At 35.8% G+C, this 16,278-nt stretch overlaps 2 protein-coding genes across 2 annotated transcripts in view; one reads left to right on the top strand and one right to left on the bottom strand.

Annotated features, from left to right (window-relative positions):
* Window positions 1-655: 655 nt before the first annotated feature.
* slc13a2 (solute carrier family 13 member 2) lies at window positions 656-8,469 on the top strand. The gene is made up of 12 exons (XM_059542366.1): window positions 656-821; window positions 2,385-2,513; window positions 3,502-3,638; window positions 3,726-3,958; window positions 5,502-5,685; window positions 5,872-5,994; window positions 6,099-6,308; window positions 6,413-6,543; window positions 6,634-6,776; window positions 7,042-7,203; window positions 7,329-7,466; window positions 7,604-8,469. Exons 1-12 carry the CDS (start codon window positions 720-722, stop codon window positions 7,739-7,741), a joined length of 1,830 nt encoding a protein of 609 aa, XP_059398349.1. The 5' UTR covers window positions 656-719; the 3' UTR covers window positions 7,742-8,469.
* A 506-nt stretch (window positions 8,470-8,975) lies between these two features.
* unc119b (unc-119 homolog b (C. elegans)) overlaps window positions 8,976-16,278 on the bottom strand; it is a 28,771-nt gene continuing 21,468 nt past the window's right edge. Inside the window, exons 2-5 of the mRNA XM_059542139.1 lie at window positions 14,655-14,768; window positions 13,424-13,520; window positions 11,333-11,505; window positions 8,976-10,391 (exon numbers count right to left, since the gene is read on the bottom strand). Of these exons, the coding sequence (XP_059398122.1) occupies window positions 10,279-10,391; window positions 11,333-11,505; window positions 13,424-13,520; window positions 14,655-14,768 (497 nt within the window). The 3' untranslated portion in view covers window positions 8,976-10,278. The remainder of the gene's footprint in view (window positions 10,392-11,332; window positions 11,506-13,423; window positions 13,521-14,654; window positions 14,769-16,278) is intronic.

Here is a 16,278-nt window from a genome sequence, read left to right as displayed (position 1 = left end):
TTAAATCAACATCCCGTTTCATAACGGGAGGTCATATTTTGATTCAAAACCCCATAATATTATCATATTTCCATAAGGATGTGCAATTTTATTACTGAATGAATGTCAGTCATTTTTAAAGACCAAGCAGAGAGGGAGTGTTCATGGAGAAACTTTCAAACATTTGGTCTCTCTGAAAAGCCCTGAATCTGCTCTGTACAGGACATTCTGACATGTGAGGTTTTAGAGAGACTAAAACATAATGTCCACTACAGAGACAAGAACTCCATAGCTGGGTCTCAGGGGAGAGACTTTAAAACCCAGGACATGGTTCATACTCTTATTTTCCCGGAAGCGAACAGTAAAAAAACATTCTTTACATATCTCTGGTTTAAGAGAAACACTTATCAGGGTGACACCTGCTCCTCCGTGATGACATTGGCAGTGTGAAAAGTTCAGATATGCTTTTAATAAATCCATTAGTCAGTGCTTCAACAAACCAATGAATTGTGGCTTTAGAAAAAGATAACAAAAGAGTTAATCTTTTTTGTTTGCCATCTCTTTTACCCTCCCCTTCTTCATACCCCTATTTACCCTCCCCTTGTTCACACAGTTAATGTTTAATTTTTGTTATGTGCCGATGTCTATAAACACATTGATTGCTGTGCTCACACCATCAGCACTCCGCTGTCCTCTCCATCCAGAACACACCTGACATCTGCTGCTGAGGGCCAGAAGACATGGCATCGGTTCTACGCTGGCTGTGGGTTAACAGAAACTACTTCATCATCTTCATCACCCCCTTTCTTATATTGCCCCTGCCGCTAGTCTTCCCAACTCCGGTAAGTACTTTTCTGCTGGAGCAGAAGTAGATTTTTGTGAAAATCTTCTGCAAAGTCCTCGTCATGAACATTGTAATCAAAAACCGTTTTCTATGGATCTACATTTTGTGTTAGTGAATTTATATAGCCAAATGACTGAAATATGACAATGTGACATCTAAACATTAAAAAATCTTAATTTAAAAGATTTAAATAAAAAGCCTCATCAGGAGTTGAATGATGGCTGAAAAATGCACTGTTCTTATTTATGAACTGTGGCATGCTGGACACTTTATTTGCACAGCTTGCAGAGGTCATCCTCAAGTCACAAACAAAGAAAATAAAGTCATATGGCCCAAAGTTACTCGACCTGGAGAACTAGAGAACAATTGTTGGAGTAAAAAGGAATAATCAGACATTTAAGAACCTGAACTGGCTAAACTACTGAATGCAATTTATGTTTTGTATTTTTAAAAAGCCCTTACAGAAGATATGATTGTTATACAACCCATCATGCACCACAGTATTCTGCCGTACTCTTATTAAAATGTTTTAAATTATTTTTTCATAAAATCAGAATTTACTGGACATTTTAACCCTATAAAGCCTATTGTATCATATTTGATACAGAAAATGTTGCTTCTAAATTACCAACGTTAAAAAACTTTCCTGAAAAACCTGAGTTTATAAATTTTTAGCAAGTTACAGACTTTTTAGTATAATTAAAAAAATGTGTATTTTTGCTATGAAATCTTTACTAATTTTTATAAAGTAGACATACGAATAACCTTTATATTTTTAGTAATATTTCAAAATGAAAACTTACTGGAATTAAGCAACTAAAGTTTACATGATTGTCCAAACATCATATTTATAATAAAAATAAAAATAAATTATCTAATCAAATATTATTCAAATATGAAATACTGTATCATAAGCTTTGTCTGCTACAAGCTATTTATAAATATCATCTTACTAATCATAATATTGGGAGATTTAGAGTGATGTTTATATGATGATTAATATTTATAGATATTTTAAGTAGTCTGCTATACTGTACTTTATAAAGATCAAAGCATTGATTTACGTTATAAGCTATCACAATTTCAATTTTACTTTTTGGCAATATAAATCATTTTCATTACATCATTACATCACATATGAGCCATAAACCCATGATGTATCAAATATGATACTCAACAAGAAACACATATGCAATTTTTTATGTCTTGTCTAAAGGTTCCATTAAATTCCTCCATAAAAGAAAATGCATTCAAAATTGTTTACAGTCGTTTATGGTCAAGGGTTACTTTTATCAGCATTCTGAGAGCGATAGATGGGTCTAAATAGGTCTTCAAAAGATAAAGTAGTGACCCCTGGTACCTTCACCAGATGTGACAGATTTTTTACAGAATTGAATCACACTCTTTCCTCCCCTAAGATGAAAGGATTGGCATAGATTTGAGATTGCATCTTTGATGTGTTATGCATCTAATTTCAAATCCAATAATTATCTTCTATAGAAATGTGAAATAGGTGATGTATTCCCTAGTTCACTTACACTGTGACACTTCTGTTCTTCAGGAGGCCAGATGTGGTTTTGCCATCATCCTGATGGCGCTGTACTGGTGTACAGAGTGTATGCCGCTGGCCATCACTGCTCTGTTGCCTGTCATCCTCTTCCCAATGATGGGCATCATGGAATCTGGAAAGGTATCATAATTTTGTTTTTTTTTAAAACATGATAAACATTTTGCATAATTTTATACCCCAAAATAATGGAAAAGCAAACTACTCCCATAGCAATTGTTTAAAATAAATGTGTATATTATATTTATCATAAAAGATGATCAGTTATATAATAATTGTCTCAAGCACTAAAGACGAAGAAAATTATTTCCACAGAGATTTACCTTCATCAGCATGAAATCTATTTGTAGAAGTGTTATCTCTACTGATTTAGGAACTTTATGGTCAATAAAAGCAGTTTTTTATGAGCACCATGGAACAAGTCATCAAACAGACTAATCTGTATTTTATATTCCTTATTTTTCTATCTTTTCCTTATCTTGACTGCTTTTCGCAGAGTGCAAACAAATTTTTATACAAAACTGGATAAAAAAAATTCAAAATTGGCAAAAAATTTTGTAGAGGTTAACTTTATACTGAAATGTTTACTATTGTGTAATGCATTTTCGTATAATACTTTGGAGAAAGAGTCCCTAGACAAGGGGGGCATGATGATGGAAAAAATATATGATTCAAAGAAAATGTTTCATTGTTCGCTTGCAAAACTTTGCCATTCTCTCAGAAAAGTGTTGCATTCCCCCAAGAAACTTGGCATTCACTCGTAAAACTTTACCATTTTCTTGCAAAAATGTTGCGTTCATCTGAGAAACTTTTCATTCAATTGTTTATCTTTTGCATTCTCTTGAAAGTGTTGCAAAAGCAATGGAATAGTTTTTCTCACATTATTTGCAGTATTAATGTTGCGCAACCGAACACAATGTTTTGCAAGACAGCAAAAATATAATTTCAAACATGAAGTAATCTACAAGCATTGAAATATCATTTTCTGTAATTTCACATTTTTTCCCCATCACCACGTCTTTATGATGAATCTGTACAGTGCACAATGTATAGTATATAGTAAACAGCAGGCTAGTTCTGCATTTTAAACCAAAGCCACTTTGTCTTCCAGGTGTGTGTTGAGTACCTAAAGGACACCAACATGCTGTTTATTGGGGGTCTGCTGGTGGCTATAGCTGTTGAACACTGGAATCTCCATAAGCGTATCGCCCTGAGTGTCCTCCTAATAGTTGGAGTTCGGCCTGCTTTGTAAGATCATACACATTTAACTTATCTTACTTTATTTCTGTCTCAGTCACACACTCACTTGTTTTTGCTGTTTGTTAACTTCTGCAGGCTGATGATGGGGTTCATGATCGTAACATCCTTCCTCTCAATGTGGATCAGCAATACAGCCACCACAGCCATGATGTTGCCCATTTCTCAAGCTGTTCTAGAACAGCTCAGCACCACAGAGGCTGACAGCGATGAGAAAGAGCTTAGGGAAGGCCAAGATAACCAAGCGTTTGAATTGACTGAGGTCAACATCAAACAACCTTTGGACAATGTCACTGGAGACAAACCCAACAGTAAGTCCAATATGCTGACACCTTTAAAACATTTTTTTTATTATTATTATTCTGCTGCACAGCAAATAAATTAATTTGTGGTCACTGAATTGAAATGAATTTATTATTTTATGATGTTAAACTGTAGACTTTAGTCAGTGTAGCATAACAGCAAACTAATCTTGTAGCCACATTCTGGATTAGTTGTAGAGGTTTGATAGAACTGTCTGGAAGATCTGCCAAGAGACTGTTGCAGTAGTTCAGCCTGGACAGAACAAGAGCTTGAACAAGGGGTTGTGTGGCATTTTCTGAAAGAAAGGGCCTGATTTTTCTTATGTTGTATAAAGCAGATCTGCAGGACTGGGCAGTTTTTAGCAGTGTGGTCTGTGATATTGAGCTGATCATCAACCATTACTCAAAGGTTCCTGGCTATCCTTGAAGGAGTTATGGCTGATGGATGGTGAAATTTTAATGAAGTGATGTGTTTGCAGAAACCACAAGCAGTTATGTCTTAGCAAGGTTGAGTTGAAGGTGATGGTCCTTAATCCAGCAAAAAATGTCTGTTAGACATGCTGAGACTCAAGCAGCTACCGTTGGATCATCAGGATGGAATAAGAAGTAGCATTAAGTGTCATCTGCATAGCAGTGATATGAAAAGCCATGTTTCTGAATGACAGAATGCCATGTAGACAGAGAAGAGAAATGGTCCAAGAACTGAGCCCTGAGGCACCCCAGTAGCTAGTTGTTGTGACTTGGACACTTTTTTGGACTTATTTGAGAGGTAAGGGTCAAACACCTAGAGTGCAGTTCCAGAGATGCCCTTTGCCAGTGGGGTTGAAAGGAGGATTTGGTGGTTAACCAAGTCTAAAGCAGCGGATAGATCCAGCAAGATAAGCATTGAAGATTTGGGGAAGGACATGTGGATGTGTGATGTGTCAGGAACCATGTTGAGGTTAAGAGTGAGGAGGAAATGATCTGATGAGAGCAGTGGAGTATCCAACACATGATCAATGGCATGTGTAAATAAACCCAATTGGTTACCTAATTTGTGAGTAGCCACAGATAACACTCGCTCAAGATCAAAAGAGGCAAGTAGAGTGTTAAAGTCTGCAGCCTGAGGTTTATCTTGGTGTACAGTACATTGAAGTCTCCAATCTTAACCAGAGCAAAAAAGAGACCTCTGTTCTTTAATTTGCACTGACTACCAACTGCTGTCAAACAATTCAAGGCATTGACGTTTGCCTACAAAACAACCACTGGCTCTGCACCTGTGCAGCTGGATCCACCTTTTGAGGAACCCCACTGTTATCTCTTGGTGGAATGACCTGCCCAACTCAATCCAAGCAACTGAGTCTTTAGCCATCTTTAAGAAGCAGCTTAAAGCACATCTCTTCCATCTACACTTGACATTCTGACACTTGCACTGTCTGTTGTATTTCTATTTTATACTAGTCTATTTTTCTACCTTTTTTTTTTTTTTTTTTTTTTTTTTTATTAAATCAGAATCTGTGGTAATAAAACACAATCTTAAAACTTACATCCCACCTGTACTAAATTTTAACAGACAACCCAGTTCTGGAGGCAAGAATCGATGCACTCTCTGAACTCAGGAGGAAAGAACGTGAAGCGAAGTACCTTCGTCTCTTTAAAGGAATGAGTCTATCTGTGTGTTACTCCGCCAGCATTGGAGGAACTGCCACCCTAACAGGCACCACACCAAATCTTATTCTCAAGGGCCAGATGGATGAGTATGTTTGTCAAATATTCTGTTATTTTATATATATATATATATATATATATATATATATAACAAATTGTATATATAGGTGTCGTGGATTGTTGTGCACACAGACTGTGAGACCTACAACATAAACATGTGCATACAGTAATGGACCAAGGTCTCTTCTCACACATATGTTTGCACATTTTTGCAGCATTTTTCCAGATAACAATGACGTAATTAACTTTGCCAGCTGGTTCGGTTTTGCCTTTCCTAACATGGTGCTGATGCTTGTGCTCTCTTGGCTTTGGCTGCAGTTCATGTACTTGGGATTTAAGTAAGTAACTCATATGCTGTACATTAAATTACATAATTTGCCTAGGACATAAAGTAAGTATTATTAGTTGGATGATATCAATTTGAGGCTATTTTGTTTTTCAGCGTAAAAAAAAGTTTTGGCTGCGGTTTGAAAAATGAGGGAGACAGAGAAGCTTACAGAGTAATGAAGAATGAATACAAGAAGTTAGGCCCGATGTCTTTTGCTGAGGGCGCAGTCCTTGTCATCTTTGTGATCCTGGTGATCCTGTGGTTCACAAGAGAACCAGGGTTCATGCCAGGTTGGGCTACTGAGCTCTTTAACAAAAATGGACAGTGAGTAAACTTCACCCAAAAACCTTTACATAATAGTTCAGATGAAAAAAGTAATGTTCTTTGCATATTCATTTCTTTATATTGTACATTTTTTCTCTGTGAAGATTTGTCACCGATGGCACTGTGGCCATTTTCATGTCAACCCTGTTCTTCGTCATTCCATCTCGGCTAGACTGTTCATGTTCTGTCAGTGCAAATGATGAACATGATGAAGAAGCTGAAGGAGTGGGCAAAGGTAAGGTGCTTCTGCATTCAGAGTCTCTGAACAAAACATCCATCAGTTTAAACTAGGTCTTCAATTCACTGGACTATCTGTTTTATAAAGAACAAGAACATCAGAAAAAGGACAAGAAGAAGGGACTGAAGGGTACTCCCACTCTTCTAAACTGGAAGGTGGTTCATGAACGCATGCCCTGGAACATAGTACTGCTCCTGGGTGGAGGGTTTGCCTTGGCAAGAGGAAGTGAGGTAAGACGATGACAGAATAGCACATTATAATTGGCAATAAATCTACATTCATTAGTCAATTATACAAAATAAATTATATTCAAAATAATTAAAAGGAGTTTATTTTAATCATATTATTATATTTTTTATTAAATGTATATTTTAAATTAAATTTAATTTAATTTAATTTAATTTAATTTAATACCATGGTTCTCAACCAGCTGGCTGGAGTCGTCCACAGAATGACTTAATTTATATTCATTTTTATATATATAAATTTGTGTAGGAGTCTGGACTGTCAAAATGGCTGGGTGAAAGTCTGGCCCCACTAGAGAGCATCCCACCCTTTGCCATCTCTCTGATACTGTGTTTCCTGGTGGGAACATTCACAGAATGCTCCAGCAACACAGCCACCACCACACTATTCCTGCCCATTCTAGCATCTATGGTGGGTACAGTTTTACAGAAATTTTACTTGGCATGAAAAAAGTGGTAAAAATGTATGTAATATGTAAAATTAGTATGGAGTGTACAAGTATGGAAGTGCTAATTATAAGCCCCCTCTATTTGCAGGCCACGACCATCGGGCTCCATCCTCTCTACGTGATGCTGCCCTGCACCATCAGCGCATCGCTGGCTTTCATGCTTCCTGTAGCCACTCCACCCAATGCCATCGCTTTCTCCTATGGCAACCTCAAAGTCTTGGATATGGTATGGTTGAACACACTTTACATGAGTCTTTCTCCCTCACATTAGTCCCTTAACTGGGAGTTAAATGTCAAAATACATTTTAAGGAAACGGTTTATGGAAAACGTTGTGGGTAATTGTATTTTCTTTTTGTTTGAAGGCAAAGGCAGGCTTCATTCTCAACATCATTGGCATTCTAAGCATCAACCTTGGCATCAACACATGGGGAATGGCCATGTTCAATCTAGGAACCTTTCCCACATGGGCCAACGCCACAAATGCAACAAGTACACCATGAAAATATTCACATCTAATGGTGTCATGAGAACACTGAAGGGAAAGAGAGGGGGGAAAGGAAGCTGATCCAAAAAATACCATCATCAAATCGACAAAAGGATCACAGCATGCAGAGCATGTAGCGTTCGTCTCCTCATCAATGCCCTCTGGAGCAAAAGCTAGTTTTTCTCAAACCTTTAGACATTATCTTTTCAAGCACTATATTAGTGGCAGGTGAGGATTTACAGCCTCCATTTAGTGTTCGAAACTCTGTAACACTTATTAACATCTTTAAAGTCACTGAAGTATGAGGACTGTGTAAATGTGAGTTGGCTTCCATGTAGCGCTCTTGCTAGCTCAGTGTGGGCAAAATCCGATCCAATTTCTGGTTCATTTAGAGCTTTTTTTGTCTACATTCTTTGTGGGTTTGGTTTCACAAGTAGGAATTCTTGTCTTCCATTTGTGCTGGTTCACGAAAATTCAATTAATTTATGGGGTCTGTACAAGACCTTTTATATTTTAGATCCCTTTTTGGATCTGTCTATTTAATAAATTTTAATACATGGCTGATTTGTAAAATCTTAATCTGTTGAGAAACACAGTTAAAGATTTGTAAATAACCCTACTTTGTAAAAGTAAATACTTGAAACATGAAAGTCACAGCATCTTTTCAGAATATGTACCTTTTCCCAAAAATAAATCTAATTTTGTGCAGTCTTGTGAGAAATTTCATTTACAGCCTGCAGCAACAACATTGTTGGGAACTGATTTCAGCTCATTACACTACTGATCAAAAGTTTAGGTTTTTGAAAGGTGATGATCACCAAGGCTATATTTATTTTATTAAATAATTCATGTGATGCAAAGTTGAATTTTCAGCAGTCATAACTCCAGTCTTCAGTGTCACATGATCCTTTGGAAATCATTTTAATATACAAAAAGTATGATGCAAAAGTTGTGGTGCTTAATATTTTTTTGAAAGCCACGATACACTTTGTTATGGGGGGGGGGGGGTGTTGAAGGATGCAAATTCTAAAAGAACAGCATTTTTTTGGAAAGTTATGTTTTTTTCAACAATAACAAAAGCTGTCATTTCCTTGTTGAATAAAAGCATGGTCTTTCTAAAAATATATATATATAAAAATAAATAACAAAATCTTACTGAACCTAAAATGAAGAACTAAATGAAGAATCTGAAATAAATATTTATAGGAAAATAAAAGGCTATGGGGTGAAAAAAGACAAAACAAATAAATAAATAATCAACATATACATTTATTTCTCTTTTATTCCAGACTGGCATTTTAACTGTCCAAAACATATGTTTCATTTTCTCCCCCTCCAAAATCATTTACAATAAATCACAATCATAAATAAACACATATTACATCTGACTAGAAACATTTTTCAAGTTATTCCTCCATTTTACACACTTACTGAAGTCTTTGAAAGCCTCCTCATTATTCATAAATCAAAAACAGGTAAATCATTCTCCTAAAAGCACTGTTTGCACTCTGAATACAAGGATCTTAGATACAGCACATCCTTGGATAAGATATTAAATCTAACCTCTTCTACGTGCACTAAACAGCCACAAAGGGCCTGGCTCGCTGGAATGTGTGAGAAAGGGAATGCTAGATGGAGATATGAGAAGAGATCGCATCTCTTGCTCTCTTCGAACTACTGTTCTTTAAACAGCTCAATATGGCCATTTCTTTCCTCTTGTTTTGTACGAAGACAAAAAGTAACCACACGAAGCAGACATTTGAAATGTCAAGGCTTGTAACGTGTGCAGTGTTCCCTTTTCAGTAGGCATTTTTCACATCGTAGTTTTATCTAAACAATCTCTTGTTTGCAGAGTGAATAATGTATAATCAGAAACTTTATACAGACCTTCGAATGCAAAATTCATTCGTTTCGACAGGTCCATGAAAGCTTGAACTGATTTGACTTCATTTTTTTGCTTGTTTTTTGTTTTTATCCACTCAAATAATCAACATCTCAAAATTAAGCAAGTTTGCTCACGTATCAAAATATATCTAATGCAACACAAATCTATCAATTATGTCAAGGTCTCACCATAAAATAATATCATATATGCTATTTAGGATGAAAAGTTTCATGAAATATGATGTTGCTTATTCTGACAGGGAAAGAAATACTCATTAACATCAACAATATATAATGATCTTATCAGTGTTAAACACCCTCCTCACACATACACACACACACACACACACAAAATCATTGAATGAAAACCCATACATACACACGCATGCACATGATGAATAGAAATGCTAAGTACCATTCACATTACAGTGCCTTGCTCATACAAAAGAAACACTCTATATTTGCTGATGTGAATGATGGCAGTGTGAAATCAGAATAGGATATGTATGCATTGGATAAGACCTTCTCATATGACTTTCTAGATCTCACAAACAGACATGGCGCACTGCTTGTGGTTGTCTATGACACTGATTCAAGGAGGGTGTGACTGCTGGACAAAGACACGTGATTGGTTCAAACTCTCTGCCTCAGTCCCCTCCCACGGCTGTCCTAAGGGCCTCCGCTGTACGAATAATCTGCTTTGTTGTGCATGACCAGCTTGTTGTCCACAAAGTAGAAGCTGTCAGACTGCGTCTCGTAAGGATGGAGGATCATCTCACGCACTGAAATAAAGAGAACACACATCAGAGAGCTAAAATCACCATGGATAGAGTGATACACCATCAATAATTACACTTTTTAAAAGCTACAGTATTTTAGATGCTGGTAGGTCAATGTCATGTTCATTTTTTTTTCTGGGTCTATTAATATGCTCAAATACATACTTCAATATATCTATTTCTCTTAATGTATTTTTATATATAATAATAGACCCTTCTATGATGAACTTGCTTTGAACCTCTTAAATTAAATAATTATTTAGCATGTATGTGCTATATTCAATATTGGGTTATGAAGTCAAAAAAACTATATCAGAATGATATGAAGACTGGAATAAGAATGCTGAAAATTCAGCTTTGTATCGAACAAATAATTCTTGATAATATTACAGTTTTTACTGTAATTTTGATCAAATGAAAGAGGATTCTTTCAATAATAAAAAAAAAGTCCATTCCCTTTACAACGGAGTTATATCTAGTGGTCTTCACTTATTTTAATTTTTTTTGCCATACCACCAAATATGGGTATTTTCATAGCAAGATCAATGCATTTTACAACAACAATTGATAACCAACTCACATCAATTTAACAAACATATAATATTTTTCATTTCAATATTTTATATATATAAAAAAGTAAGATTATTCCTGGTGAAACAACCATTAAAGAACTTTGAGTAAAAATGCTGACAGTGACATTAAAAACATTTAAATAACAAAAAGGAATGATTGGTGGTTCATCACCTTTCCACAAGAACAAACAAGTCTGGCATGACCAACACAGCATCTTGTTTAAACGGTCATGTCTACACTACAAAAGAAAATTAGCAAAAACCCTTTCATTTACGACTGGACTGACTTCAATATAACTGATTGAAAAACAATCGCCATAATTTCATAACATTATCTGCAATTTGCTCTATAGTCTCTCAGGGGTTACTTACTGAGATCCTCTGAGAGCGGGGGGAACTCATAGATGTGCTCACAGGTGTTCTTGCTGCTGGGGATGCAGAAGCCAAACTCAAAGTCGAAACTCTTCAGCAGCTGTTCACGGAAATAGTGCCTCTCGATCATCCGGAAGTTATTGATGGGGATGTCCCCTACTGTGAATTCAACACTAAAAAGACCGAAAACAAAACAGAGAAGATATTCATTTGAGACTTGTAGTTCTTCAGTGTTCATTTCAGAAAAACACAGTTCATCACTTGGGTTAGTTTAGATAGCTGTTAACTTGAGCCTGTTAATTACCAACAACTGTTCAACATCCCATTCCTCAATGTACAGGTTCTTTTACAGAAAAAGTTCATTTATTTCAGTAATTCAACTCAAATTGTGAAACTCATGTATTAAATAAATTCAATGGACACAGACTGAAGTAGTTTAAGTCTTTGGTTCCTTTAATTGTGATGATTTTGGCTCACATTTAACAACAACAAATTAGAATACTTCATAAAAACAATATAAAAAAAACAAAAAAAAAAACAACTTCTGGAAAGTATGTTAATTTACTGTACATGTACTCAATACTTGGTAGAGGCTCCTTTTGCTTTAATTACTGCCTCGATTCGGCATGGCATGGAGGTGATCAGTTTGTGGCACTGCTGAGGTGGTATGGAAGCCCAGGTTTCTTTGACAGTGACCTTCGGCTCATCTGCATTTTTTGGTCTCAGCAGATGACATTGAACCCCAAATCATCACAGACTGTGGAAACTTAACACTGGACTCCACCCTTCCTCCAGACTCTAGGACCTTGGTTTCCAAATTAAATACAAAGCTTGCTCTCATCTGAAAAGAGGACTTTGGGCCACTGGGCAACAGTCCAGTTCTTCTTCTCCTTAGCCCAGCCTCTGATGTTGTCTGTGGTTCAGGAGTAGCTTAACAAGAGGAAAACGACAACTGTAGCCAAGTTCCTTGACACGTCTGTGTGTGGTGGCTCTTGATGCCTTCACCCCAGCCTCAGTGCATTCCTTGTGAAGTTCTCTAAAATTCTTGAATCCAGTTTGTTTGACAATCCTCATAAGGCTGCGGTTCTCTCGGTTGGTTGTGCATCTTTTTTTTCTTCCACACTACTTCGTTCCACTCAACTTTCTGTTAACATGCTTGGATACAGCACTCTGTGACCAGCCAGCTTTTTGGCAATTCATTTTTGTGACTTACACTCCTTGTGAAGGGTGTCAGTGATTGTCAGAGACCATTTTGAAGGCTCAGGAAACATTTGCAGATGTTTGAGTTGATTAGCTGATTGGCATGTCATCATATTCTAATTTGTTGAGATAGTAAATTTGTGGGCTTTTGTTAAATGTGAGCCAAAATAATCACAATTAAAGGAACCAAAGACTTAAACTACTTCAGTCTGTGTGCACTGAATTTATACATGAGTTTTACAATTTGAGTTGAATTACTGAAATAAATGAACTTTTCCCCGACATTCTAATTTATTGAGAAGCACCTGTGTTATGTGATTACTGGATTCATTATTTGAGTAGCTTACTGCATCTACTTCTATATTCTGCCCTTTTGCATGATGACGAGATTCATTCGACAGGTTTAATTTTGAGAAATGATTTATGCTCGCTTTGTTTTGATTATTGTATCTGACCTCAATGAGCACACAACTGTTGTTCTGGTATATGAAACAGCTCCACTAATGAATATCAGCTTTCTGTCCTTTCATATGCCGCTGTCTTCATTTTCGAAATATGTAATATCTTTGCAAGAGAGGAGAATATGATAGGACAGGAGGACTACAATGATGATCTAATATTTAATAATATCCTGCATGTGCTAATTTTTAGTAGCTTTACATAACTCTACTGTTATTTTAATCGATATATGAAGAACTGTTAATTTAGTAACATTATGGTTTCTAGGAAAACTGTGCATTAAAAGCCAACATATATTACTATTCAAAAACATAAGACAGGCAAGACTTTAATGTCCTTGATGAATGAAAGTATTGATTTCTTTAAAAAAAAAAAAAAAGAAACTTTTGAACAGTTATGTATACACTGACTACTTTTAAAAACTGTACTTACGTGGCTCCTACTTGACGTAGGCGTAAGAAAGCCGGCGTAAACTGATAGCGTACAAACCGTCCAGCATTTGGATCAACATCTCGTTTATCTCCTTTATCTAGTTGAAAAAAAAAACCTTCACAATGAGAATCAGAATTATAAAATAATTGATGTATGCGTCTAATCATAATTGCACATGACTGACTGTAATCAAGTGTCTTTTTGGGCTTCATTTAAACTTATTAAAAGTACTAAAACGAAAGCAGAGACAGCAGACTTTTTCTATTCTTTGTGTTCCTCACTTAAGCTACGCATGCACAGCTTTTTTCTATAGCAAATACACATCATACACATTCAGTGCAAAGTTACTCCATGAATCGCATCCCAGTTCAGTCCATTAAAGTAGTTTATGTTTACACAGTGTTTCTGTTCATATTCAAGCACAACCATGACAATAATAGCTGAGCAGTTTCAGGACAGTTCCACCTAGTGGTCAGACAATTATAACCACCTCTCTATAACTAAGTCTGGAAATCCTTGGCCAATCCTTTTTTTTTTTTTTTTTTTACCTACTTAAAAACTTGTAAGTGGTTCAGTTTTCTCAGAACCTTTGAACTGCTCTGCCAAATACTGTGCTTGTGGAATCATTACACTTTTTAGTCTTTAGTCACTCATTTGTCTCTTTGGATTGCAGAAAATACTATTATTTAGGAAAGAAGAGGAAAGAGTAGTAGGAAAGACCATTATATATTATATATTTATAACATGCATGTCAAAAGTCAAATGGCAAAAAATGCTAGTAATTACATAAACAGTAACTTAATGCTAGCAAACACACTGATAGCACGTCACTGTTGCACCTGATTATTAACTGATGTTATCTGTAACCACAAACTTTTATTTGCGATGTCAAATGTGAAACCAGTTTAACAGTTAAATGTTTAACCATAACCTAATAAATATAAATTGTTCAACATGGACCAAAACATGAAAACAGTCATCAAAATCAAGCCAGCCTGTGTGCTCATGTAACAAAATTTTGGCAGAGCACACACACAGAGTGCATATTATATAACTGTATACTACATAACTAACTGCGTCAAAAACTGTATATATTGATGGATGTGAAAGCATTTACATCAGTAGGACCACTCAACTTGTACCCACAAGTACCCACAATCCAATAACTCACCATGCTGGTGATCTCATGACAGGAATCAGTAACCTGCTGGAGGTGGCCGCTCACACTTACCTGTGCCTGGAGGTTTGGTGATCTCAAACAGTACTGTTCCTGTCTCCATATCCCTGATCTTGAACCGTGTGAAGTCTATATTGTATACATTGTCTTCTGGACTACACAGATAGTCTGCAGGAAAAACAAAAACTAATTTAGATTTGATAAATTTACCTTAAATTAATGCCCCTGCTCCCTACAATCATTATAATGAACTTTGTGAGTCAATGTCGTAATGATAACATCAGCGGTTTAGTATTTTAATTTAGTATTAAATCTGATTTTTTCATCTCTTAAATTTACCTTAATGTACAAAATTCTGACTGCACAACAGGGCTCACAAAATGTCAAAATCCCTGGTAGCACTTCAGGCAGACATTCTTCAGATTTAGCCCCAGAATGAATTTAACTAGCCTGAATAAAAAAGACTTCAGATGGACTTCACTGCGGATAAATCAACAGGATCAAAAACTTCTGCGATTTATTATTATTATTTTTTTGAAGTAAAATACAAAGTTGAGTAGGGGTGTAATGTCCCCCGACTCAAGAACAAATAAAATTTCAAGCATAAAATAGAACAAAGTTACAAATAAAATGTCTAACATTAGTTTTCAGTTACAGAAATGTAATATTTAAACGTAAAGTAACACTGCATAGTGTTCACTGTACTAATCTTTGTTGAAAGTTGTGTTTTGTTGTTTTATTAGTATTAAATGACAGACAGCAGTAGGTTTTAATGGGTTTCTGTCCCTTTAAAGATGGATTACAAAGATCCAATAAATGATTCACATTTCTCGCTCCACTGTTTATGTTCATGTAAGACATAACCTATTCAATTTGGAATGTAATATGCAAAATGACAATGCAATATGTAAAATGACAATGCATTTCTGTATTTACATTTTCATTTTCCAATACATTTGTGCAACGTTTGGTGCAAAATGAAAATGAAAATTAAATTACATAATTTTCATTTGGCATTTCATACACCAGTTTTAATATGTAAAATGAATACTAATTTTAACGCTTTATAAGTTGCAAAATTAAATTATGACATATTGCATTGTCATTTTCAGTGTTGGGGAGTAACTAGTTACATGTAACGGCGTTACGTAATTTAATTACAAAATTATTGTAACTGTAATTAGTTACAGTTACTAAGAAAAAATGAGTAATTAAATTACAGTTACTTATGAAATTTTTTACGATTACAAAGGGGATTACATTTGAATATTTACACACATCCACATACAGATTTAACTGATTTCTTTCCCAAATTGCACTGACTATTCTGAGACATACCGCCCTAATAATTTCCGGGATGCGGAAATACAGTCTGGTTCGTAGAATCCAGTCATAAAAACGGAATGCCTTACGCGGACGGAATATGCCAAATTTTGGATGACTAAATCAAAAGTAGGTCAGTACACTTGAATCAAAACATGACATCGACTAGTGTCTGTGAATATAAAGCCCCAAAAATGCAATATATGACTTGCACATTCTGCGTGTCTGTGGAAATCAGGCGCGGACTGGACACCGGGAGAACCGGGACAATTCCCGGTGGCCTGGCAGCCGATTTTGCCCCACTATTTAATATCATTATTGTATAATTGCCTGCCGAATGTACTAAAGCGATCAT

The sequence above is a fragment of the Carassius carassius genome, chromosome 47 (assembly GCF_963082965.1).
Source record: "Carassius carassius chromosome 47, fCarCar2.1, whole genome shotgun sequence".
NCBI classification, from domain to species: domain Eukaryota; kingdom Metazoa; phylum Chordata; class Actinopteri; order Cypriniformes; family Cyprinidae; genus Carassius; species Carassius carassius.
This window is presented reverse-complemented; position numbering and strand designations above follow the sequence as displayed.

What these genes read in the sequence shown, in the direction of transcription:
- slc13a2 (XM_059542366.1), top strand. Translation starts at nt 720, where the DNA reads ATGGCATCGGTTCTACGCTGGCTGTGGGTTAACAGAAACTACTTCATC. An exon ending in CACTGGAGACAAACCCAACA is followed by an intron (nt 3,959 to 5,501) that starts GTAAGTCCAATA and finishes AAATTTTAACAG; the next exon opens with ACAACCCAGTTCTGGAGGCA. An exon ending in ACCTCAAAGTCTTGGATATG is followed by an intron (nt 7,467 to 7,603) that starts GTATGGTTGAAC and finishes TTTTGTTTGAAG; the next exon opens with GCAAAGGCAGGCTTCATTCT.